General features: G+C 46.3%; 2 protein-coding genes across 8 annotated transcripts in view; one reads left to right on the plus strand and one right to left on the minus strand.

The window, feature by feature from the left end:
• The window catches only part of DPH5 (diphthamide biosynthesis 5), a 43,528-nt gene extending 24,242 nt beyond the window's left edge, over window positions 1–19,286 (minus strand). For 4 of the 6 annotated variants that reach the window (XM_075003127.1, XM_075003126.1, XM_075003125.1 and 1 more), the window contains exons 1-4: window positions 19,205–19,286; window positions 18,791–18,967; window positions 9,164–9,288; window positions 1,096–1,204 (exon numbers count right to left, since the gene is read on the minus strand). In XM_075003127.1, the coding sequence (XP_074859228.1) occupies window positions 1,096–1,204; window positions 9,164–9,288; window positions 18,791–18,925 (369 nt within the window). In that variant the 5' untranslated portion in view covers window positions 18,926–18,967; window positions 19,205–19,286. Of the gene's footprint in view, window positions 1–1,095; window positions 1,205–9,163; window positions 9,289–12,023; window positions 12,226–18,790; window positions 18,968–19,204 lie in introns of those variants that run through there. The other 2 variants (XM_075003129.1, XM_075003128.1) reach the window with 2 other exon arrangements.
• Window positions 19,287–19,335: 49 nt separating this feature from the next.
• LOC142017605 (putative oxidoreductase ZK1290.5) overlaps window positions 19,336–23,722 on the plus strand; it is a 118,841-nt gene continuing 114,454 nt past the window's right edge. The window contains exon 1 of one of the 2 annotated variants that reach the window (XM_075002653.1): window positions 19,336–19,429. In XM_075002653.1, coding sequence (XP_074858754.1) covers window positions 19,354–19,429 — 76 coding nt within the window. In that variant the 5' untranslated portion in view covers window positions 19,336–19,353. The remainder of the gene's footprint in view (window positions 19,430–23,722) is intronic. The other variant, XM_075002655.1, reaches the window with a different exon arrangement.

Genomic DNA, 23,722 nt, shown 5'->3' on the forward strand with positions numbered 1-23,722 from the left:
CTATGCAGCTTTGAGCTGTTGAGTTTTTGATCCAGGCGAGTGGGATAGGGGAAGGAGTGAGGAGACAAACATAAGATTCTGCAGAACAGAACATGACAAATGTAAGAAAATAGGCCTTCACTTTTCTGAGCCTCTTTGGCCCAAAATAACCCATCTATGGGACAAGCAACAGGCTCATTTCTAAAGAAAGTTATTAAAGGTAAATGGCTTTCAAGCTTGCACTCTTTGATAGAACAAAAAGCCCCAAACCTGCCTCAGCAGTTGACAGGCATGCAAGGTGATTAACAGATGAGAAAAAATGTGTCTGATGCCAGATTTTTGACATCACTTTTAATCTGGGTTTGGGACTACACACAAATCATGTCTGTAACTATTTCTCTAGGAGATAACTTCACTTTACCAGGTGACTCCCAGTAGGAGCAGTAAGCCGACAGGGCAAAACAATCATCAGACAAACACAATGCTTTACATATGACACACACTTGAACCTCCATCCTCCAGGTGTCCCCAGCCCAGGACCTCCCATGGTACAGAGGAGGAAGAGCCTCTGCACGCTGCCACTCCCCCTTCCCCACAGCTGGGCAGGGAACAGAAAGGTAGTGATGTGCTTCCTCTGAGGCTTTTCCCCAGTGCTCCCACAGTGGCATGGAGCAGTGTCTGACAGCAGCAGGAAGTATGACACCATTTGTGCTCTCAAGAGTGGGGCGCCAGGTTAGAACCCCAATCCCCTCATCCCCAGATCCCCAAGTGCCCTCCCTGGCCTGGCAAAATCTTTCATCTGGCATACCCTGTTTCCCAGGGTATTCAGATTAAAGCAATTCAAGTGTACCTAGAAAATGCCACTGAGTTTTGTTCATGGGGGAGGGAAACCAGATTTGTCTCCCATTTGTTCCTATGTACATCAATATGAACAGGCACTTTGTCTTCCACATGTTAAGTTACAGAAATGCATGGAACCCTCCGAAAAGGAGAAGCTCAGGCAATCTGAGAACTAGCCAGAATTTCTACAGCTGTCTTCCTTAATAGTTAAGATTGCATCATGCAGCCCTTCCACAATTTCAGAGCTGAATCTATTACCAATTGCAGAACAGTTACCTGTAAACCACAGCAGCCCACTGCACTCATTATGGAAGCATTATGAATAACCCTGTATGGAATCCCAAGCTTTACTGCACGCAGAACGAGATCACTGTGTGTTGTGGCCCTGTGCCAAAGAAGGAATGTGTTAGAGTGACAAAAAACAGTGACTGAGCTTAACCATCAACATAGCTAGTTTTGAAACTAAAATTAAAATGCCTCATGAGTAAAGCTATGCAGTGTGCCCAGAGGACAGCAATAAGACTGACTTTACTGTAACAATCAGTAGCAAGCAAAAAAGGGCTCAAAGCACAGGGTCCCACACCAATCCTGCAACTTCCAGCTGCTTTCTCAAAGTTAAAACTGTAACAGTAGCATGTTTATTACTTTGCAAAGTAACTTAAAAAAAGAAAGTTCTATTTGTTCTTCGTCTTTTGCTGTGTCTGGGGGACATCTGTTGAACAGCAACACAGAGAACAACTTGGGCATAACTCGAATATTCTGATAACTACTGTGAAACCAGTCCATCCCACATTAGCACTTAGAGTCTGTGAAAACATCTTAGAAATACAGCAGTACACAGAAGATGTGTTAAAGATGACAAGTCACAGAGCTGTGTTAGTTTGTATCTGCAAAAACAACAACCTGATAGATTAACAGATTTATTTGGGAATAAGCTTTTCCAAAGTGGATTTCTACAGCTATGTTGACACAGCAGCCCTATTTTGCTATAAACTATTCCAAAATAGCTATTTTGAAATGGGGCTATTACACACAACTATGTATTTTGAAATAGCACTTTGCTATTTTGAAATACAGCATGCACACAAGCGCTATTTTGAAATAACTGTTTTGAAATAGGTGCTGTTAAAGGCAGGGGCTACGTTTACACTTGCATTCCTCTTTCAAAAGGGGAATGCAAATAAAGGAAATAAAAATGCAAATGAAGTGCTGATTTACATATCTTGTACTTAATTTGCATAATATATTTTCAACAGAGATTGTTCCAAAAGAAAGCAGTGTAAACATGGCTCTTTTGAAAATAAACCCCCTTTTCAAAAGAATCCTTACTCCTAAAAGGAATAAGCGTTCTTTTGGAAAAAGGGGGAAAGCACTTACTTTGAAGTAGCGTGTGTAGTGTAGACAACACCAGAGTTATTTCAAAACAACAGCCGTTACCTCAAAATAACTTGGCTGCATGGCCGTAGCCTAAGGGGCCATGGGACTCCTCAACGTTTTAAAGATTTACACACATATACAGTCAATATATATTAACCTGAAAAAGCCACGGTTGGCTTCTAAAACTATTCTCTTATTTACATAGTATCGAAATCCATAAGACTCAGAGCACTGACAGGGATATAAAAATAACATTCAAATTTACTCTAGAACTAAACAGCTGTAATCCACAAAGAAACATATTACAAATTGAATTTGGTTCAATATGCCCGTAGGTCAATATGCACCCTGCATCTTCACACTTGGACAAAATTCTCAGTCAGGTTAATGGGACCTTTGCCCAGATGGAGACTGCAACTACTATCCACATCAGAAGTGAAACAGATCCCTGTTAGTCATGCGCTTATTAAGATGTTTAAGAAATATATACTCATCACACTACGGCCCTGTCTACACTAACCAAAAACTTCGAAATGGCCATTTTGAAGTTTACTAATGAAGCGCTGAAATACATATTCAGCGCCTCATTAGCATGCGGGCGGCTGCGGCACTTCGAAATCGACGCAGCTCACCGCCACGTGGCTTGTCCAGACAGGGCTCTTTTTCAAAAGGGCCCCGATTACTTTGAAGTCCCCTTATTCCTATGAGCAGATAGGAATAAGGGGACTTCAAAATAGCCGGGGTCCTTCTGAAAAGGAGCCCCGTCTGGACGAGCTGCATCAATTTCGAAGTGCCGCAGCCGCCTGCATGCTAATGAGGCGCTGAGTATGTATTTCAGCGCTTCATTAGTAAACCTCAAAATGGCCATTTGCATGGCCATTTCGAAGTTTTTGGCTAGTGTAGACGTAGCCTACATGTGAAATGTGGTAATGCATTTAACTAAGAAAGCTATCAAATCTGAATAATGGTTTTAGCCTCTCTTCTTTTCTCCTAAGGTTCTTCAGCTAATGCTGCTGACTCCATAGAGGGAAATGGAAAGAATTAGCATCTGGCTGAGCTGGGTAATTAAACAGAAGGGCTGTTTCAGCCCTTGCACGCTCTGTAGTTCAAGCCTAACACTCTCAGACTTCCCTCAATCCCTGTTCTGACCACTTCCCAACCTATAATGCATTTCTATTAATGCTACTACTTGGCCAGCTCAGGTGCTATAGATATTAGCACAGAAATGCAGCAGCAGCTGCTGATGGTGGGAGGGAAGAAGGGTCTGTTTTTAAAAATATGGTAAAGACTCATTCATCTCCAGCAGACTAAGTAAAAGAATCTGAATTATAGGAACTCAGGGGTAGTGCTAGAAAGAGACCTTGGAGGTAATCTAGGCGTAAAATAACTCCCTTATTAACTGCAAAATTCTCTCCTATGTCCATCCCACTTCCATGAGAAAAGGCGATCCAATCTCATCTGCTGTGGGAGAGCAAGGAGGGCTGGCTCTTCAGCCTTGTCCCCTTTTCTCCAGATCCCTGGCATAAGGCCTCTGGAGGCTTTGTGGGTCTGCTAATAGCGAACAGAGGAACAGCAGGCTTTATTCTCTGAAATCTGATTCAGTCAGCATCTGCTCCCTTTGAGCCTCTCTGCAAAGGCTGCAGCACAGCTACAGTGTGCTCACATATGGGGACTCCGCCAATTGCAGAAGGGGGCTGAAGGAGTCACACACAGAGGGTCCTTGTCTATCACTTTCTTCAACATCTTCAGCATCAGTAGCAGCTTTGCAGACAATAGAAACGATAGAAGCACTTGCATAAAGTGGATGCAGGTGGGCTCTTATTTCAGTCACTACATTGTCTGACAGAGTGCTAGAAGTGCCTGGTTTACATTAATATATACTACAAAAATTGCAGCCACAACAGTGGGAAATAAGAATTGAACTATTCGAGTGTAGCTACTCCTTATGTGGATGTCTTTGTATTAGCAGGATGGCACATGTTTAGTGAGTGTGCGAAGGTAAGACCTCTATTTCTGAGGACAGATGACCTAAAAACTTTCAAGTCAACTTCTGGTGCTTCCTGGATCTTCTGTTACCCTTGCACAGGGGTTTACAGGATAGGACAATCCTCTCCTTTGTTTTTAGGAGGAGACAGTCAGTGACCTCAGAGACCCCCTGGGAAGCCAGCATGCTTAGAGCAATTAGGAAGAAAAAGACCTCTGAAATGGGGCGCAGATTGTACCTCTAAAACACAGGATTCTCTGGTCCAGTGGGAACCACAGAAACTTGGCCTGGGGATGGCAAAAGGGGGCAGCACTGGTCAGCATCAAGGTGGGAGATACAGGAAGGGTGTCTGGTGGCATGGGACCTTCCACGGTATGGTAAATCCCCTTGTTTGGGACTGGTCAAGTCCCAAGAGTGCCGGATCTGGGAGGTCCAACCTATACACTGAATTTCAGAGCACGCTCCTCAGTAATAAAAAGCAGAACCTTAGAGACTAAAAAAGCAAATTAATTTGGATGTGTCTCATTCTTGTGAATATCAAAGATAGGGAAATTGCCCTTGTAACACAAACCAGCGAAGTGCTCTATTCAGGCCAAGGGTAAAGGTGTTATACTTATAAATGAATTCCAATTCAGATGTCTCCTCCTGTGATTCTTTTGTAGAAGAATGGCTATTTTTAAATCCATTATTGAATGTTCAGGGAGGTTACTGGCTTATGCATTACAAGGGCAATTTCCCCACCTTTGATATTCACAGAAACTGGACATTCCAATTTAATTTGCTTCTTCAACTGTCACTACTAATCACAGGTAACTTCTTCCCCCTTGTTATATAAAACCCTGGATTATGTTTTTCCATTTCAATTCCACCTGAAGAAGTGAGTTTTACCCACAAAAGCTCAGGATTTAATAAATTTATTAATCTTGCTGGTGTCACAGGACTGCTGGTTATTTATGAAGCTACAAAGTAACACAGACTTCTCCAGTAAGTTGCCTTCAATTTTCCTGAGCGCAAACACTGACTGACTAAAATACAGCCCATGGACTGTTTCAACCTGCTTATAAATGGTTATTACCTACCACAAGCGTCATGAATTTTATCATAAGAACATAAGAATGGCCATACTGGGTCAGACCAAAGGTCCATCCAGCCCAGCATCCCATCTGCCGACGGTGGCCAATGCCAGGTGCCCCAGAGAAGGAGAACAGAAGACAATGATCAAGTGATTTATCTCCTGCCATCCATCTCCTGCCCTTGTTATGAAGGCTAGGGCACCATACTTTATCCCTGGCTAATAGCCATTTATGGACCTAACCTGCAAAAATTTATCAAGCTCTTTTTTAAACCCTAATAGAGTCCTGGCCTTCACAGCCTCCTCGGGCAAGGAGTTCCACAGGTTGACTGTGCGCTGTGTGAAGAAAAATTTCCTTTTATTAGTTTTGAACCTACTACCCATCAATTTCATTTGGTGCCCCCTAGTTCTTGTATTATGGGAAAAGGTAAATAATTTTTCTATATTCACTTTCTCCACACCATTCATGATTTTATATACCTCTATCATATCGCCCCTCAATCGCCTTTTTTCCAAACTGAAAAGTCCCAGTCTCTCTAGCCTCTCCCCATATGGGACCCTTTCCAAGCCCCTAATCATCTTAGTCGCCCTTTTCTGAACCTTTTCTAATGCCAATATATCTTTTTTGAGGTGAGGAGACCACATCTGCACGCAGTACTCAAGATGTGGGCGTACCATAGTTTTATATAGGGGAAGTATGATATCTTTTGTCTTATTATCGATCCCTTTTTTAATAATTCCTAACATCCTATTTGCCTTACTAACTGCCGCTGCACACTGCGTGGATATCTTCAGAGAACTATCCACTATAACTCCAAGATCCCTTTCCTGATCTGTCGTAGCTAAATTTGACCCCATCATGTAGTACGTGTAATTTGGGTTATTTTTTCCAACATGCATTACCTTACACTTACCCACATTAAATTTCATTTGCCATTTTGCTGCCCAATCACTCAGTTTGCTGAGATCTTTTTGTAGTTCTTCACAATCCCTTTTGCTTTTGACTGTCCTGAACAACTTGGTGTCATCTGCAAACTTTGCCACCTCACTGCTTACCTCATTTTCTAGATCATTGATGAACAAGTTGAACAGGATCAGTCCCAGGACTGACCCCTGGGGAACACCACTAGTTACCCTCCTCCATTGTGAAAATTTACCATTTATTCCCACCCTTTGTTTTCTGTCTTTTAACCAATTCCCGATCCATGAAAGGACCTTTCCTCCTATCCCATGACCACCTAATTTACATAAAAGCCTTTGGTGTGGGACCGTGTCAAAGGCTTTCTGGAAATCTAGGTATATTATGTCCACTGGGTGCCCCTTGTCCGCATGTTTATTAACCCCTTCAAAGAATTCTAATAGATTAGTTAGACACGACTTCCCTCTGCAGAAACCATGCTGACTTTTGCCCAACAATTCGTGCTCTTCTACGTGCCTTGCAATTTTACTCTTTACTAGTGTTTCTACTAATTTGCCTGGTACTGATGTTAAACTTATCGGTCTATAATTGCCAGGATCTCCTCTAGAGCCTTTTTTAAATATTGGCGTTATATTGGCCGTCTTCCAGTCATTTGGTACCAAAGTGGATTTAAAGGATAGGTTACAAACCACTGTTAATAACTCCGCAATTTCACATTTGAGTTCTTTCAGAACCCTTGGGTGAATGCCGTCTGGTCCTGGAGACTTGTTACTATTCAGCTTATCAATTAATTCCAAAACCTCCTCCTCTAATGTCACTTCAATCTGAGTGAGTTCCTCAGATTTGTCACCTAAAAAGGCTGGCTCAGATTTAGGAACCTCTGTAACATCCTCAGCCGTGAAGACTGAAGCAAAGAAATCATTTAATCGCTCCGCAATGGCACTGTCTTCCTTGATCGCTCCTTTTATATCTTTATCATCCAAGGGCCCCACTGCTTTTTTAGCGGGCTTCCTGCTTCTAATGTATTTAAAAAACATTTTACTATCGTTTTTTGAATTTTTGGCTAGCTGTTCCTCAAAATCTTTTTTGGCTTTTCTTACTACATTATGACACTTAATTTGGGAGTGTTTATGTTCCTTTCTATTTTCCTCACTAGGATTTGACTTCCACTTTTTAAAAGCTGCCCTTTTCTCTTTTATCTTTACTGTTAACAATTAATCCATATTGTCCTCAGATTAAGCACAAAAAATTGACATGTTAGTAGTCTGACAGTTAACATGAGAGCCTTAATTTCACTTGTGTGCAACATTCCTCCCCCCACCCCAAATATAATCTGGCCCCAGTTCAGATGACCAACCTAGAGGGAAAAGTTTCTGCAAGGAACACAAACAAATTCTGAATTTGAGTATCCAAACCCAACTGTTAAATCCATAACAAAAAATTTAAGTGGCCTGTTCTCAAAAGTTCTGTGTGCTGGAAGCTCATAGTGATAACAGTAATTCTGGGCGCTCTCTCTGAACAGCAAGACACTTTTTAGTGGGACGGGCTACTGTCAGCTATGCAGCCTTGAAAATTGTGGCTATATTACATACTGTCCAATGCTCTAGACCATCAATATCACCAATTAACTTCAAAGATTCCTGGAATTAGATTTTAGGGTCTGGGTCCTGCATGACGATCTTTACAGGGGAAGCCTCACATCTCCCCATATGGAGACCCACAGAAGTCAATGGGACGCCAGCTAGGCACTAGAGAGTCTGCCCACATAGATCCAACTTCAAAATCGGGGCCTAAAAGCCTGCACATTTAACCAGCACAGATAAAAATGTTAGAAAATTCTTTATACTCTTTCCAAGACAAAACCAGTATTCTAAACATTTAAAATACTGGTATACTCATTTACAGACGCAAGCCAAGTGACTCCTGCAAACTCTAATTACATTTTGATGGATAGTTGTTATATTAAAAACTTACTCTCAAACACAGCAAGAGGGTACATATACTTTTGCTTTAACTTAAACCTTGATTTTAAATCAGAATGCAAACTGCAATTATAATTACACTAAGATTTCTAATATAATTTCTACAGCATCACCTGTAGTTACATAGTTTAATTTTTTAAAAAGTGTCAATGTTTCCCAGGGTTTGTATGTCCATGATTTACTCCTCTCCTTCCCAACATTCCACCTAGCCACCCCCACACTCAAGAAACTATGTTCAGGGGTTAAATTTTCCTTGTGGCTCTTTAAGCTATGATACAAATCTTGGATCACCAGCTGGAGACAAAGAGCTATACGGCTTGACATTACAGATTCATGATGCTTGATTGGATAAGCAGAAGGACAGCTGTCCGGTGGTACATAAAGGTTATAACGTCCAGGAGGAATAAGAAACAGGAACAGGAAGCTTAATAAACTGATATCATGACCCAGCCATTCTTAAAGACTGGCATAGTCAATAGCATAAGCACTTGCAACTGACACCAAGCATTCAATTAAAACAAAACAGAAAATACAAACCATGATTAATACATCATCAAGAAGTACGCCATACTTTGTAATTCCCTAGAACTTCTGCTAAAGTGATAAAGTCTAAAACAACTGGCTTTATTTTTTTTTTTTAATAAAGGGCACCTTGGATAATGGCAATTTATTTTACAGTTGTTGCTTGACTGCTGAAGGAAGGACTTGTGTATCTGTGGGTCTGTGTTCCTATCTGACAAGGCTGCTTTGCAAACTGTCTTGATGCAAGCACTGCAAAGAAAGACTGATAATAAAATTTGAGCCATTTATTTACTTATATCAAATTCAAATGTAGCTAGTTACGTAAGAAAATAAATGGAGGACAAGGGAGACTCCTACTGTTTATGAGAACTGAATGTTTCTTTCCCCTAGCAAGAAAATATAGTAGCATCAGAGAGCTCCCCTTTGGTAAGGGCTAGAAGTAGTCAGATGACAAAGACAGAATAATTAAAACGTTGCCTTTTTCTTACCCAAATGGATCACCAACGACAAGGAAAGCAACATCACAGACATCAGCATCTTTTAAAATATTATCTGCTTCTTGCTCCACTGTTTCTCTGTCAGCCAGAATCAATTCTCTCCCATAGAATTCCTCCTGGAAATTAAAGGAAAATATCAACATGAGACAGCTGAGCCACGTCTACACTAGAATGCTACATTGGCATAGTGTATTTCAATTTAGAGATATCAAAATAAGCTACCTCAATGCACGGCATCTACACATCCCCCAGGGCTGGTGCCACCGATGTTCAATGTTGACATAGTGATGCGCAACATCAAAAGGGCCCCCCAGAAGAGCATCTACACACAAAAACAGCTCCTTCCAAAATAAGGGGCCAGGAAAGCCTGTGGATGGGCTCACAGGGCAGACTAGCCCTTCCGGGGCAACAGCAAGCCGCTCCTTTGAAGGGCTACTCCCAAGAACACTTGACCTGCACGAGGCCTGCGGAGATGACACCAGCTTCGTAGACCCCATGCATACGCTTATGGACCCCCAGCAGTAGCAGCAGCAGTCAGAAGCCTGGAAGGGGAGCTCTCGTCAGGGGATGAAGGGGCTACCCCAGACCATAGGGCTCTCCTGGTTCCCCCGTGCCGGGTGCTGCACTGGGTCTGGAGCTACCCCGCCACCTCAGAGTGCTGGGAGTGCCTGGTCATGGGGGACTGGGACAATGATCACTAGCTCCGGAATTTCAGGATGCGCCGGCACACATTCTTGGAGGGGCTCCAGAGCCCACCCGGCCTCATCTGCCGGTCCTCCCAGCCCCCACCCGGCCTCAACAGCGACCTGGACCCGTCGGGGGTCGCACCCCTCCCTTCCGGATGTGGGGCAGTGAGGGGTCAATGACTGAGCCACTCAGGCCCCACTCTGTATATGGCCCCCCCCGCCTCTGTTGTAAATAGTTATGTCTCTCCCCTTTCAAGTAACATACGCCCACATGTACAATTTCCCCAAAGACATTTGTTCAGTTTACGAATTGGTTGGCACATTTTTGGTTAGTATATACAATAATCACGGTTTTATTTTTCAAACACCCCAGTGTCTTGTGTGCTCTTTATGGGGGCAGCATGCCGGTGGTGGGGGCCGTATGCCGGAGGTCTGCCAGGGATGGACAGGGCGTTGCTTACTCTGCCCCAGTCACAATATGCCCGCAGGGCCTCCCAGACCTGGACCCTGCTCCTTGGCTGCAGCGTCAAGGAGCGCTGGGGGCAGGAGAAGGCGTATCAGGGCCCAGGACTTCCCTGAGCTCCCTGTAATGGGGGCAAGCGGTTGGGGCGACCCCAGACCGGAAGTCCGCGTCCCGGGCCTGGGCATAACTCTGCCGCAGCTCCTTGATTTTACTCCTGATGTGGTCAGGAGTGCGGACAGGGTGACTCCGGACAGCCAGGCCCTTGGCCAGCTGGGTGAACACTTCTGTGCTCCACCGCTTGCTCCCTATTACCTTGACCACATCCTCCTCGCCCCAGAGCCCCAGCAGGTCGCGGAGCTCAGCATCCACCCAAGAGGGGCCCTACCACCTCTTCTTCCTGCCCCAGCTGGACACCTGGGAGCCCTTGGTCCAATCGGGGCGGAGCCCTCGGGGGGGGCGTTGGTTAGCTGCCATAGGTGGTGGGAGGGCAGCTCGGGGCCTATCAAGGGCATGCAGGGCGAGCACATGTGGGTGCTGCTGCCTGCACACTCTCAGCTTCCTGCCACAGGAAATCCAGCTCCGTTGTGCTTTAAAGGCTGCTGCACGTGGTGATCACAGAGCTCTGCAGGGGCTGGAGAGCAAGTCTCAACCCCTCAGCTGATTGCTGCCATGGAGGACCCCACTATTTCAAAGTAGTGGGACGTGGATCATCTACACATACCCTACTTAGACATTGAACACTGAAGTAGAGCTCTATTCTCATCTTCTGATGGGGATAGCAATTCATTATCTCACTGCCTAACGTCAATTTTAACTCCAAAGTAGCACACAGCGTGTGCAGACGCGACGCACGCTATTTCAGCGTTGGGCTGACTACTTCGAAATAGTCGGCTAGTGTAGACACGGCTCTGGTGATGAGCTCTATTTGTCTCAGTCTGTTTTCTGCCACATCCAGCCAGATATTAATTAGACATTCACTAAACCTGTGCTATGACATAGCTTTTTAATATGTTGTAATACGCCAGTTTTGAACTATTCTCCATTAGTATCCCCAGAGAATTGAGACTCCAAGATGCTTGGTTTCTTTGCGCATCAGTCACCCTCCAATTCTGGTTCTGCATGTTGAATTCTCATCCATGCACATTGAGAATACACTTAGCCACTGGTCCTTCAACCACTTACCATTAAGCAGACAAGAAACCCCCACTGAAGTCACATGCACTTTAAATTATGTGTGTGTTTAAGCACTTACAGGATCAGGACCTCACATATGACATCATGAGACTTGGTTCAGTGCTAGACTGTTAGTGATTATCTTTCATATCTGTACATCCTTGTAACTCAAATTGCATCATACAACGCAAGTACCACTGCTACTTCAGATTGCAAACTTTTTCAGGCCAGAGATGTGCAATGTCTATGTGTTAAAAGACTTACCAAACAGACATTTGGGATCTATAGAAATCACTATTATTTAGCCAACTAAGATCAGGAAGGTCTGACTCTGCAGAAAATCTATTCAAACTCTACATTTCACCTAAAAAATATGATGTATAAACAAGAGAACCAGCATAATAGTGATCACAATATAAGGAGCATCAAAACTTCCATGAGGAAGGATGGTCCAAAGGTTAGGGCAATAAGTGGGGATCTGGCAAACCTAGTTTCACTACCCTACTCTGCCACAAACTTCTTGACTGACCTTTGGTAGTAGTAGTAGTAGGCATCCTTCAGTCTGCATAGACTATGGATCGCGCCCTTTAAAGTTTCAATTGAGGACTTCATTTACAGCGTCTGTTGTAGCTATAAAGAACCACACGAGAGTGACAGTCCTTGCTGCATCTCTTGCAGATGTAGTGGGTGTCTGGCAAGTCCTTATTGTGCTTTCTGTGCGCTCGCTTCTCCTCTGCTAGCTGTCTGATCTTCATCTCGCCCTTCTGAAGGCCCTTGTGTAACCCCTGCCTCCATCTGCTGCGGTCGTCTGCTAGTTCTTCCCAGTTGTCCAGCTTGATGTCTACCCCTCTGAGGTCTCTTTTGCAGACATCTTTGTAATGCAACTGGGGGCGTCCGGGAGGTCTTTTGCCAGAGGCTAGCTCACCATACAGGATGTCTTTTGGAATCCTTCCATCATTCATCCTGTGGATGTGGCCAAGCCAGCGGAGTAGACGCTGCCTGAGCAGGGTGTGCATGGTTGGGATTCCAGCTTGCTCGAGGACGGCGGTGTTGGTCACTCTGTCCTTCCATGATATTCCAAGGATGCGCCTGAGGCAGTGCAAGTGGAAGACGTTCAGTCTCTTTTCCTGGCGGGCATACAGGGTCCAAGGCTCGCTGCCATAAAGGAGGGTGCTGAGGATGCAGCCTCTGTAGACTTGCATTTTGGTGTGAGTGTACAGCTTGTTGTTATTCCACACTCTCTTGCTGAGTCTGGACAGAGCTGTGGCCACTTTTCCGATCCTCCTATTTAGCTCAGTGTCCAACGACAGGGTGTCAGTGATGGTGGACCCTAGGTAAACGAACTCGTGGACGACCTGTAACGTATAGTTGTCAATGCTGATTGATGGGGATTTAGCAACATCCTGACCGAGTATGTTTGTCTTCTTTTGGCTGATGGTAAGCCCAAAGTCCTTGCACGCTTTGGAGAACCGATCCAGCAGTTTTTGAAGCTGCTATTCTGTGTGAGACACTACAGCAGCATCGTCTGCGAACAGCATGTCTCTGATGAGGACTTCTCACACCTTAGACTTAGCTTTCAGCCTTGCAAGGTTAAACAGTTTCCCATCGGATCTTGTGTGCAGCAAGATGCCCTCTGTTGAAGATCCAAAGGCATGCTTCAGGAGGAGTGCAAAGAAGATCCCGAACAATGTTGGAGCAAGCACGCATCCTTGTTTGACGCCGCTCCTGATTCTGAAAGCATCCGATAATGCGCCATCATATTGAATGGTTCCTCTCATGTTTTCGTGGAACGACTGGATCATCTTCAGTAACCGTGGAGGACAGCCTATCTTGTGGAGCAGTTTGAACAGACCATCCCTGCTGACTAAGTCAAAAGCCTTGGTCAAGTCGATGAAGGCTATGGAGAGTGGCTTTCTCTGCTCCCTGCACTTCTCCTGCAGCTGCCTTAGAGAGAAGACCATATCAACGGTAGACCTCTCTGTGCGGAATCCGCACTGCGATTCGGGGTACACCCTCTCAGCAATCTTCTGGAGTCTGCCAAGGATGACGCGAGCGAACAGTTTACCAGTGACACAAACTTCTTGACTGACCTTTGGTGAGTCACCTAGAACTAGACTTACAAAAGCACCTAGGCACCAAGGACCAGTGTTTAGGTGACACTGAGATTCACAAAATCATTGCTCAGCTGGTGCATAAAGTCCTAGCTGGTGAGCCTGAGCAGAGCCACTTAAGTCTTTATAGGTAGCCGTGTTAGTCTGTATCTTCAAAAAACAACAAGAAGTCCTGTGGCACCTTATAGCCTAACAGGGGTTTTGGAGCATGAGCTTTCATGGGCAAAGACCCACTTCATCAGATGCATCTGACAAAGCAGGTCTTTGCCCACGACAGCTTATGCTCCAAAATATCTCTTAGGCTATAAGGTGCCACAGGACTTCTTGTTATTTAAGTCTTTATAGTGCCACAATGCTAACTAGCAGCTCAGAGCCCTAACTAATGACTAAAACCCATCTGGAAACTCACACTTAGCATTTCCACTCCTTTCTTCCTCAGTGGGACCTGACACCTGCCTGACAAGGACATTTTCAGGATGTGTGTTTGTCTCTCTCTTCCACTGCCCTGCTCCCAGAACAGTGAATAGCTCAGTTACAAGGGTACTAACTTAGACTGAGAGAGACACCGGATGTGGGATGTTCTCACTTCCCTGCTCCGCCTGATTCGGAGCAGGGACTTGAACTCAGGTCTCCCACATTCCCATCTCCCAGGAGCTGCTGGCTGAAAAAGCCATATGGTTCTTTTAACAAACTGAAGGCCAACCAAACTAGTGAATATCTTATCATTTTAACACGTTATTTTTAAGTGGGTTGATAAAGGTTAATGGATACATCACACTGTGTAAAATTTGAGTTTTATCAAAAAAGAGGAAAATAACTGGATTGAGGAAGTAAACACAAATATTATTCAACTCTTGTTTAGTGGTATTGCTGAAAAATCAAGTCTGCGGTCTCACTGTGTTACACACTGTACAGACACACAGTATGTGACACAGAGCAGCTCCTTCTCTTACTGAAAAGTTAATTTGTAACAATACTTAGCATTATTTTAACATTTCTATCAAACTCTCAGATTTCCCTTTGGATGTGGATAAGTAAATCATATTCCCAATTTCCAGGCAGGAAAACAGACAGAAAAGTGAACACAGTCTATAATAACCAGGACTAAAACCAAACACCCAGCTTCCATTTTCAATCATTTTTGCAGACCAGACACTTTCACAGTGATAACTGATCCTACACATTTTGATAGAACTACAGTAAACTGTGCTATTTTTGGACCAATTCTAAAGTATTTAAAAGAAGAGTCAGGCTGCAGCACCTACTACAGGCAGGTGGGTCCAGTCCTGCGAGACAGGGACCAAAACTGCAGAGTGAACTTGTGTTGGAAGGACTCTCTCTCTACCACCACCACCCTGTGCCCCAGTTTCACGATGGGGACCCACAGTTTAAGATCTGATCCCAGATCCCAAAACCCCTTGAGGCCTTGTATGTCACAAATATGGGATGATTTTAGCAAGCCATTGTAGGTTAAGAGTCTTCCTCTCGAGACAGCTTTCTTATTCCCCATGCTGTTGCTCATAAATGCTTATACTCCAAACCTTTAAGCAGCCAGTTTCCAAGGGGTCATCTACTCCAAACTTGGTCAGCATTTAGGGATGTGAAAAAAAATGTATAAAAACAGTAAGTGTGTAACTGATCAAAATTCTATCAGGTACACCAACTAGGAAGGGAAGGGTTCCCTGTCTCCACATGTTGGGTCCCAGCTGCCAACCCTGTGCCACAGGCTCTGCTGTCAGTAGCAACCTGGCATGTGCTGAGTCCTGGCTGCTGGTCCTGTTCCTCAAGCTCTGACATTAGCCAGCAGCCAAGCAGCAGCCTGGAGAAACCCCAGATGAAGCGCCAGTAGCTGTGATGGACTCTAGGGAGCACAAGGGAGAAGTCCAGTGGGACCTCAGCCAGCAGGTGGGACCCTAAGCAGAGTTCAACCATAAACAAACCAATGAGCAATCAGCTTATCAGTTAACCAGTTTAATTCTTACATCCCTATCAGCAAAGTCTCAAGAGTCACATTTCTTTAATACTAAGAACTATCCATTTATTCCTATTCCCCACGCCTAACCTCCCCTAACCAGTTTCAAAGCTCCAAGAACACCTCTCACCCTGGGAATATTAAATTTTCATAGCAATATTAGGGGCTGCACAAAAGGCTTCTGGAAGATTAAACAGCTCTATCCTTTTGTTCAATGTTTTGTAACTAAAGCTGATTGGGAAGTTTCTTTTGATTGAAAATGTCATTTCTGCAGAAACAAGATTTTCCACACAAAAATTTCAATTTTGCTAAAGCTTTCCACTTGGAAAATCTAAACTAAATATTTTGTTTTTGGAGTAGATTAAACCTGAATCAAAAACTGAAATAGTTCATTTGAGATCGTTTAATGTTGCACTGACATCCCTCTATAGTACACTTGTGTCTCTTGGTATCTTAGGAATGCAGGGACAGGGAACCCCTCCATTCCTACTTGGTGTATCTGATCAAAATTCTATCAGTTACTGGTTTTATACATTTTTTTTACACCCCTAAATGATGAACAAGTTTGAATTAGATGACCCCTAGAAACTGGCTGCTTAAAGGTTTGGAGCATGAGCATATATGAGCAACAGCATGTGGAATAAGAAAGCTGTCTAAAGAGGAGGACCTTGGACCCATAATGGCTTGCTAAAGTCATCCCATATTTGTGATGTACAAGGCCTCAAGGGCTGTGGGGATCTGGGGTCAGATATGAAACTGTGGGCCCCCATCCCGAAACTGGGGTTCTGGGTGGTGGCGTTAGTTCAAGTATTTTACACCATCATTTGCTCCTGCAGATTGTGCTCTACATTACATCTCCCATGATGCACTGACAGTACCATAAGCAAATACACTTTAGCATTCAACAGACCAGAACTAAGGTTTTATGCACACAGTGCATTTGTCTGCACCAGAAAGGTAAAACTTTAGCACGCACCAGCATTTTGGGTACTAAATGGACATGTGGACCCTGCTTTTGGGCACTACACACTTTTTTAGTACATGTTAATTTAGTCCTGTTTCAAACAACACTGCATTAGCATGCATTAGGGATCTTTTAAAGCAATGGTTTTCAAAGCATGGCTTGCAATACAGTAGCGGGTCACGAAACGTCAGGCACCGAGCTGCCTTGCTGTAGGGCAGGGGTCAGCATATAAGCCAATTACGATAGACACAAGAAGCAGGAACTCAGCTCTGCCCCCACCACCCCTATGTACTGGGGACACAGAGATGCACTGGCGCCACGCCACTCGCACAGGTGCATACTGCAGAGCTGCCACTGGAAGGTGGGGACATGCGAGCCCCTGCCTGCAAGGCAGACAGTTTGGGGGGTGGGGCAGGATGCGGGTGCAGGGCAGAGTGGAGCTGCCAGGAGCATGGGGCTGGATCCTTCAAGCCAAAGGTGGTGATGTTGGAGTGCACAGCTGCTCCCCAACATACACGAGTCCTTCTCCACCTGTCCTCATCTCCTCTGTGGAAGAGGACTGACCCCCCCTGCTTCTGGATCTCAGCCATCTGCCCCCCGCTCCCTTACGGACAGAGACTGAGTCCCTCTGACATGCCCCCTGCAGTTCTGCCATATGCCCCTACCTCTCCCAGCAACAGAGACTAAGCCCCTCTGACCTCCCAGCTCTCCTATTTGCCCCTACATCCCTAGGGATAGGGTCTGAATCCATCTGCACCCCGCCACCCCAGAAAGAGATTGAGCCTTTCTGTCCATCTGCCCCGCCCCCCACCCCCCCCCAGGGAAAAGAACTTCCCATCTGCCCCAGGGCAGGAAATTTTTAGTCCATCTGCTCCTGCTTCTACCCACTGTCTGCGATGGGGGCCAAGCCCTCTCGCTTTCCATTTCTGTCCTGTCTTCTTACCTTGCCAGCCACTGCCACCATCTTTCAGGTACTGAGGCACCTGGAGGACCTGTTTCCCCAGGGCTGCCCAATTTCTCCCCTCAGCTCGCTTGCCCCCAGCGCATGCCAGCCCTACTTCTGCACGCCAGGGCTCTTCCTCTTGCCACCAGACATTGCTAAATGGTAAAGTGCTGCATCTGAATTTATTTATTAATGAAGCTGTTGTATGTAGGACTATTGGTGACTTTAAAAAGAGCATAATTGGCACTCAAACCAACCACAGAAGTCAAAAGGCCAAATTTTGGCATTCTGCCTCAGAAAGTTTGCTGACTTCTGCTGTAGGGTGACCAAGTGATCAGCAAGGATGCAAAGGCCGTCTTCCTGCCTGGCCTGGCCCTGAAGACCAGGCTGCACCCTGTAAGGCCAGCAGCAGGTCCACCTTGTATGCAGGGTGAACCACAGGTTCCATATGCTATTCCCACCCTGGGCACTGGCTCCACACTCCCACTGGTCAGTTCCTGGCCAATGAGAGCTTGGGGGGCACTGCATGTGGGCAAGGGCAACTTCCATACCTCCACTTAGGAGCCAGACCTGCCGCTGCTTGTGGGGTGCAGTGCAGACCTGTGCGGTCATGACAGGCAAGAAGCCTGCCTTGGCACTCTTGCTACTCATCTGCCTACAGCAAGGCTCCCTGAACTGCTGATCAGAAGCCACTGGAGGTAAGCTTACACCCCAACCGGGCATCCCATTCCCCTGCCCCAGCTGTGAGTCTCCTCCCCAGTCCCACTCCACAGGCTACTCTCTAGTCAAAAATATATGTTTGGTCATGAGCATCAGCAGCTTTCTTTCACTGGACTGCCAAAAAAAAATTTTGAAAATTACTATTTTGACGTGACCCAGCAGGGGCCACACAGGCCAGTTATTGTGTGACACATTCGTGTGCACTACAATTTATACTCTTCTGGTACTGATTAAATCACATTAAAAAATTCAGTTAAACAATGAAATGTTTAAGCATTTCTAAACAATACATTTCAAATGTTCTCTTCAGGAGACCTATTCATATTTAATCGTTGTCTCAAATTAGGAAGAAAATAAATGCTGAAAAATTGGACTTTCCTGCGGATTAACAAACCAGAGAGACAAGTTACTCCATTAAGAACCTGCTGCTTTGTCAGAATATTTACACTCACAAAGCTGTCTCCTTGTTCCTGCTTCTGATGAGGTGCAATATTGTTTTCCCTAGTATTGTTACTGATCCCCAGATTCCTGCATGCCCCTTACTACCCAGACTAACGGCTCCCAGTTCAGTGGCAAGTAAACCCACCAGCGCTCCCTTCCCTACAGTCAGGATGGAGGTGTAGGCCTCCAGGTACACTCTGCGGCAGCGCTTCACAACCTCCAGGCCTTTCACGGTAATATCTTGGGCGTCTCCCAGCCCCAGCCCCACCAGATAAAGCATCTTGGCCCCAGAAGCGGGTCAGGAGCCGGTTCCCGGGAGGACCTGCCAAGAGAAGGACACAGGTGTGAGGACCAGCCTGCCACGGAGACTCCTCCCCGGCAGCGCTCGGGACCAGCGCGGCGCGGGTGCATCTCAAGCTCCCCACCCCCGGGGGTCACCGGCCGCTCCGAGCTCCCTCCGCCCTGCGGACCTCGGACACAGGCCAGGCCAGCCCCGCCCCCCGCGCACACAGCCGCCGCCAGACTGACGAGTAGCGCGCGGAGCCGCCTGCGCTATTACCGCAGCACGCTGGGCCGGTCTGGCTCCGCAGGCAGCTGCCCCAGCCAGCAGCGCCCGACGCTCCGGCGGCCTCCGGTCGTAAAGCGCGCCTCGCTTTGCGTGGCTTTACGACAGCAAGGCAGGAGGGGGGGCGGAGCTGAACCTGTGTGATGGGGATGTGGGTCCGCACGGCCTCCCGCACGCTGCCCCTCGCCAATGGCTTACGCATCCCCGTGCTGGGGCTGGGTAAGTGCCCCGCTCTCGCCCCAGCCCGTGGGGCTGATGATGGGTGTCCCCGCCTTGCTCCGCCCGGCTCATGCCACACACCAGCCCCTGGCCCATACCCGTGTCCCTGTCACCCACCAGCCCAGTGCCTGTGTCATTGCCCTATGAAAGTCACATTGTCATAGCCTCCAGCCTGCTGCCCAGTGCCTGTGTCACTGCCCTCTTTCCCCTCACCAAGACACATCACCTCCCTAGTGCTTATGTCATTGCTCTCCCCATACCACGCTCTAGCCCCCAACTTCGTGCCCCATGTGTGCATCACTGCCGTGCACCAGCAGTGCCACATCTTAACACAGCTAGCTCTCCACTGCCTGTGGCGCTACCCTACACCAGCAGTCTCCTTATGACAACATAGTTGTCAGCCCGCTGTCCTGTGCCAGTGTCGCTGCACTGCTCTTACCATGCCACACGCCAGCCCATTTTTGCAGCTGGGCTGCTTTCAGTGTAAGGCTTCCAAAAATCTTTAGATAGAGTATCAGAGACCTTGTTGAAACTGTGGCTGTGTCTACACAGTGGACACCTACAGGCAATGTTTGCAGGTCCTCCAGCTTTGGGACCATGGTAATTAGGGTGTGGGGAGATTACTAATGAAGTGCTGCGGTGCATATGCAGCACTTCATTAAGCTAATTCTCCCAGCTGCAACTTTGAAGCGGCAAACTTTGAAGTGTTGGCTTGCATATACCAGCAGCTAATCCATGGGTACTTCAAAGTGCCTGGGGTACTTCAAAGTCCCTTTACTGCTCAAAATTTTCCAAGCTGCAGCTACATGCAAGCCGGCACTTTGAAGTTTGCCACTTTGAAGTTGCCATGGGGGAGAATTAGCTTAATGAAGTGCTGCATATGTACTGCAGCGCTTCATTAGTAATCTCCTGACAAGCTACTTACCGTGCTCCCTTCGAAGTTGGGAGCTAGTATAGACACAGTCACAGTGTCCTCTTTTCAGAGCAGGAGACTCTGTCATTGCAGGAATATGTCCCTGCTTTCCTGCCAAACTTATTTCCCCAGAGGTGGAGGGCCTGCAAACATTGCCTGTAGGTTCCTACTGTGTTCCTCACGGAGGTAGCAAATTGGAAAAAAGGGGAGTTTTGTTCACTGGCAAGTGTCCACCCTTAATTGCACATGCAAATCAGGAAATTCTTTACATAAATGTCTAGTTGGTTATGTACCTGATTATTTACGTGTGTGACTACTGACTTGCACATTCATGCACAGGCATGTGCATTTACTGATAACAGTTTTAAGACTTGAGCCTTTGTCATATAAAAATTTGGCCCTAAATGTCATAATGAAATACACACAGTGAAATCATCCAGCCCCAGAGCAAGGTGGCCTTTCAGAATCTGTAAGTTTTGAATTACTATTGTGCAGCTCCTATGCACTTTGTTATGGGTTGTGTATAGCAGCGTTTCTTAAACTTTCTGAAGCCATGGAACACCAAACAAAAATAGCAAGAAATCCTGTGGCACCTTACAGACTAACAGATATTTTGCTGCATAAGCTTTCATGGGCAAAGACCCCCTTCATCAGATGCGTGAGTCTGGGGGGAGGTGGTTGCAGAGGGGCATTTAAAGAACGGCGTCCCAGTAAAAGGGAGGGCCAGAGCTGACAAGGTCTATTCAGCAGGGTGGAAATGGCCCATTATGCTCCAAAATATGTTAGTCTATAAGGTGCCACAAGACTTCTTGTTGTTCTCACAACTACAGACTAACACAGCTACCTCTCCAATACAAACAATAATATTTCTTCCAAAAATTTTTGTTAGACCAAAAAAAATTAAAAAATAAAAAACAACATATGCAGCAAAAGAAAAACAAAAAAAGTAATTTAATTCAGTATCATAGCAATGAAAAGGTAACATTTTATTTGGTTTTAATAACAGAAGATACATATCATCAGCGTATGATGTCAAAAAGGTATCAGACACTCACAGCACACCTGTGAGTTGTTCACAGAATGCCAGCGTCCATCGAACATAGTTTAAGAAATGCTGCGGTATGGGATAGTAAATACATTAAAGAAAACGAGAACCCATCACCTCCCCAGAAAGAAGGAAAATGTGGAGAATGACTTCTCTTTCTTGACTGTTTTTCCCACTTTTAGCAAATTTGTTTAAAGCAATGTTGCTAGCTGTTGTAATTTTATCACAAGTCTTCCAGTATTAGGTGTTTCTCTTAAAGCACTAGCTGCTGGATTCAAAAGTCTCCTCAAGAATCTCACTGTTCATTTTTTATATAAAATGGCTGCAGGCAAATATATGAAAATGTGACCTTTGTGTAGTTTAAAGGTTCAGAATGCAGAAGGCAAATATCTGATCTACTTTTTAAAAATCTCATGAAGGGGGAGGGGAATGGGAGGCAGATGACTTGTGATTTTTCAGTGCCTATTGTTGTTAGTTCCATAAGATAAATGGACAAATGCATGGAGGGTTAACCACTGATATACAATAAGCTTATCACTGTTTCATACAACTATGCAGCTGACACAAATAACATCTATGATTACTGCAACAGGAAAAACATAAAATATTTCTGTACTCTCTTTCACGTGAGTGCCTTGGCACATTTGACTGAACTTTGTATATAGCAAGTTCCACTTTTTTGTTGATAGTCAGCTGCACTGCGTGCCTCAGATCATGTCAGAATGACATCACTCATATGCACTGCTCTGGGGAGATCTACGGTTGTTCACTATATGCACATTATAGCCTTGGTTCTGTAAAAGAATATTTATTTACTAGTAAGAGCAGCAGCCAAAGTGAAACTGAAGAGACAGTAGGCAGGTATATTGTATATGTAGAGAAAGAGAAAACTTAATGGCTGTGTCTGCACGGGAGCCCATCATCGAAAGGGCAAAATCGAAAGCCAGAAATCAATATACCGGCTTTTGAAAGAACATGACCATACGGCAAAGGCAGATCGCAGTTCTGACCCCCTCTTTCAAAGACCCCGTCCCATTATTTTGAAAGGGAGCATCCACATGTGTACAAGCACTCTTTCGGAAGAAGGGAGGCAGAGATGCCACAGATGGAGTTGTATGGCCTCCAGGCGCTTCTGGTGCCCACAGCCAGCTGCCACCTTAAAGGGCCCCCCTCCAGTTCCCCCGCCCTGCACTAGCCAAGGTCTGCTGAGCTGCCAGAAGCAATGCAGACCACACCTCAGCAGTACCATGGCTGCCAACAACCTGCTCCTCACACTGCATGCAGACATCGTGGGCCCTATTGCCCACATTGTCTGCATGGTTGCCGCAGCTGCCCCCCTCCTCCTTGGGAGACAGAATAGCCCCCCTGAGGACATGGAGCCCACCCAGCCTGCAACCCGCCCCCTGGCACCCCAGCACCTGTGGGGCCACGCCAGCAGCACGAACTGTTGAAATTGAAGTTGTTGGGAGTTTGAACTGTTGGGAGCGACTGGGTCTGGGGCAATGGGATGAAGCCACCTGGCTCCAGAACTTTCGCATGAGCTGGGACACCTTCCAGGATCTGTGTCACTGGCTGGCACATGCATGGAGGCATCAGGACACCACCATGTGGCCTGCACTCCCCCTCAAGAAGCAAGTTGCAATTGCGATATGGAAACTGGCCACCCCAGACTCCTACCGCTCAGTGGGGCACCAGTTTGGGGTGGTAAAGGGCACTGTTGGAGCAGAGCTTGTGGAGGTAATCCAGGCCCAGGGCAAACTCCCACCACGGGAAGGGGGCCCATGGGTACAGGGACCCCTCAGGGGTCACTGGCTGGGGGGGCCAGGAGGGGGCCGCTGGCCAGGGAGCACCAGGAGGTCTCTGGCTGGGAACACCCTGCCACACTCTCATGAGAGCTCATGGCCTCTCTCCCATGCAGGTTGTCCATGCCATAAACACCATGCTCCTGCACCGGGTTGTCTGTGTCGGGGACCTGGATGACATCGTCGGGGGTTTCTCCTCGTTAGGGTTCCCGAACTGCTTTGGTGCTCTGGATGGGATGCACATCCCCATCCGCACCCAACCACACAGCACCAGCTGCTATATCAAGCAGAAGGGCTACCACTCGGTGGTCCTCCAGGCCCTGGTGGATCGCAAAGGCCGGTTCATGGACATCTACGTGGGCTGGTCGGGGCGAACCCACAACACTAGGGTCTTCTGCAATTCCAGCCTGTGCCAGCGTATAGAGGCCAGCACCTTCATCCTCCAGCGGGAGTTGCTGGCTGGGGACACCACCATGCTGCTATGCATGGTTGCGGATGTGGCATACCCCCTACTGCCGTGGCTGATTCAGGCC

The sequence above is a fragment of the Carettochelys insculpta genome, chromosome 9 (assembly GCF_033958435.1).
Source record: "Carettochelys insculpta isolate YL-2023 chromosome 9, ASM3395843v1, whole genome shotgun sequence".
Taxonomy (NCBI): Eukaryota; Metazoa; Chordata; order Testudines; family Carettochelyidae; genus Carettochelys; species Carettochelys insculpta.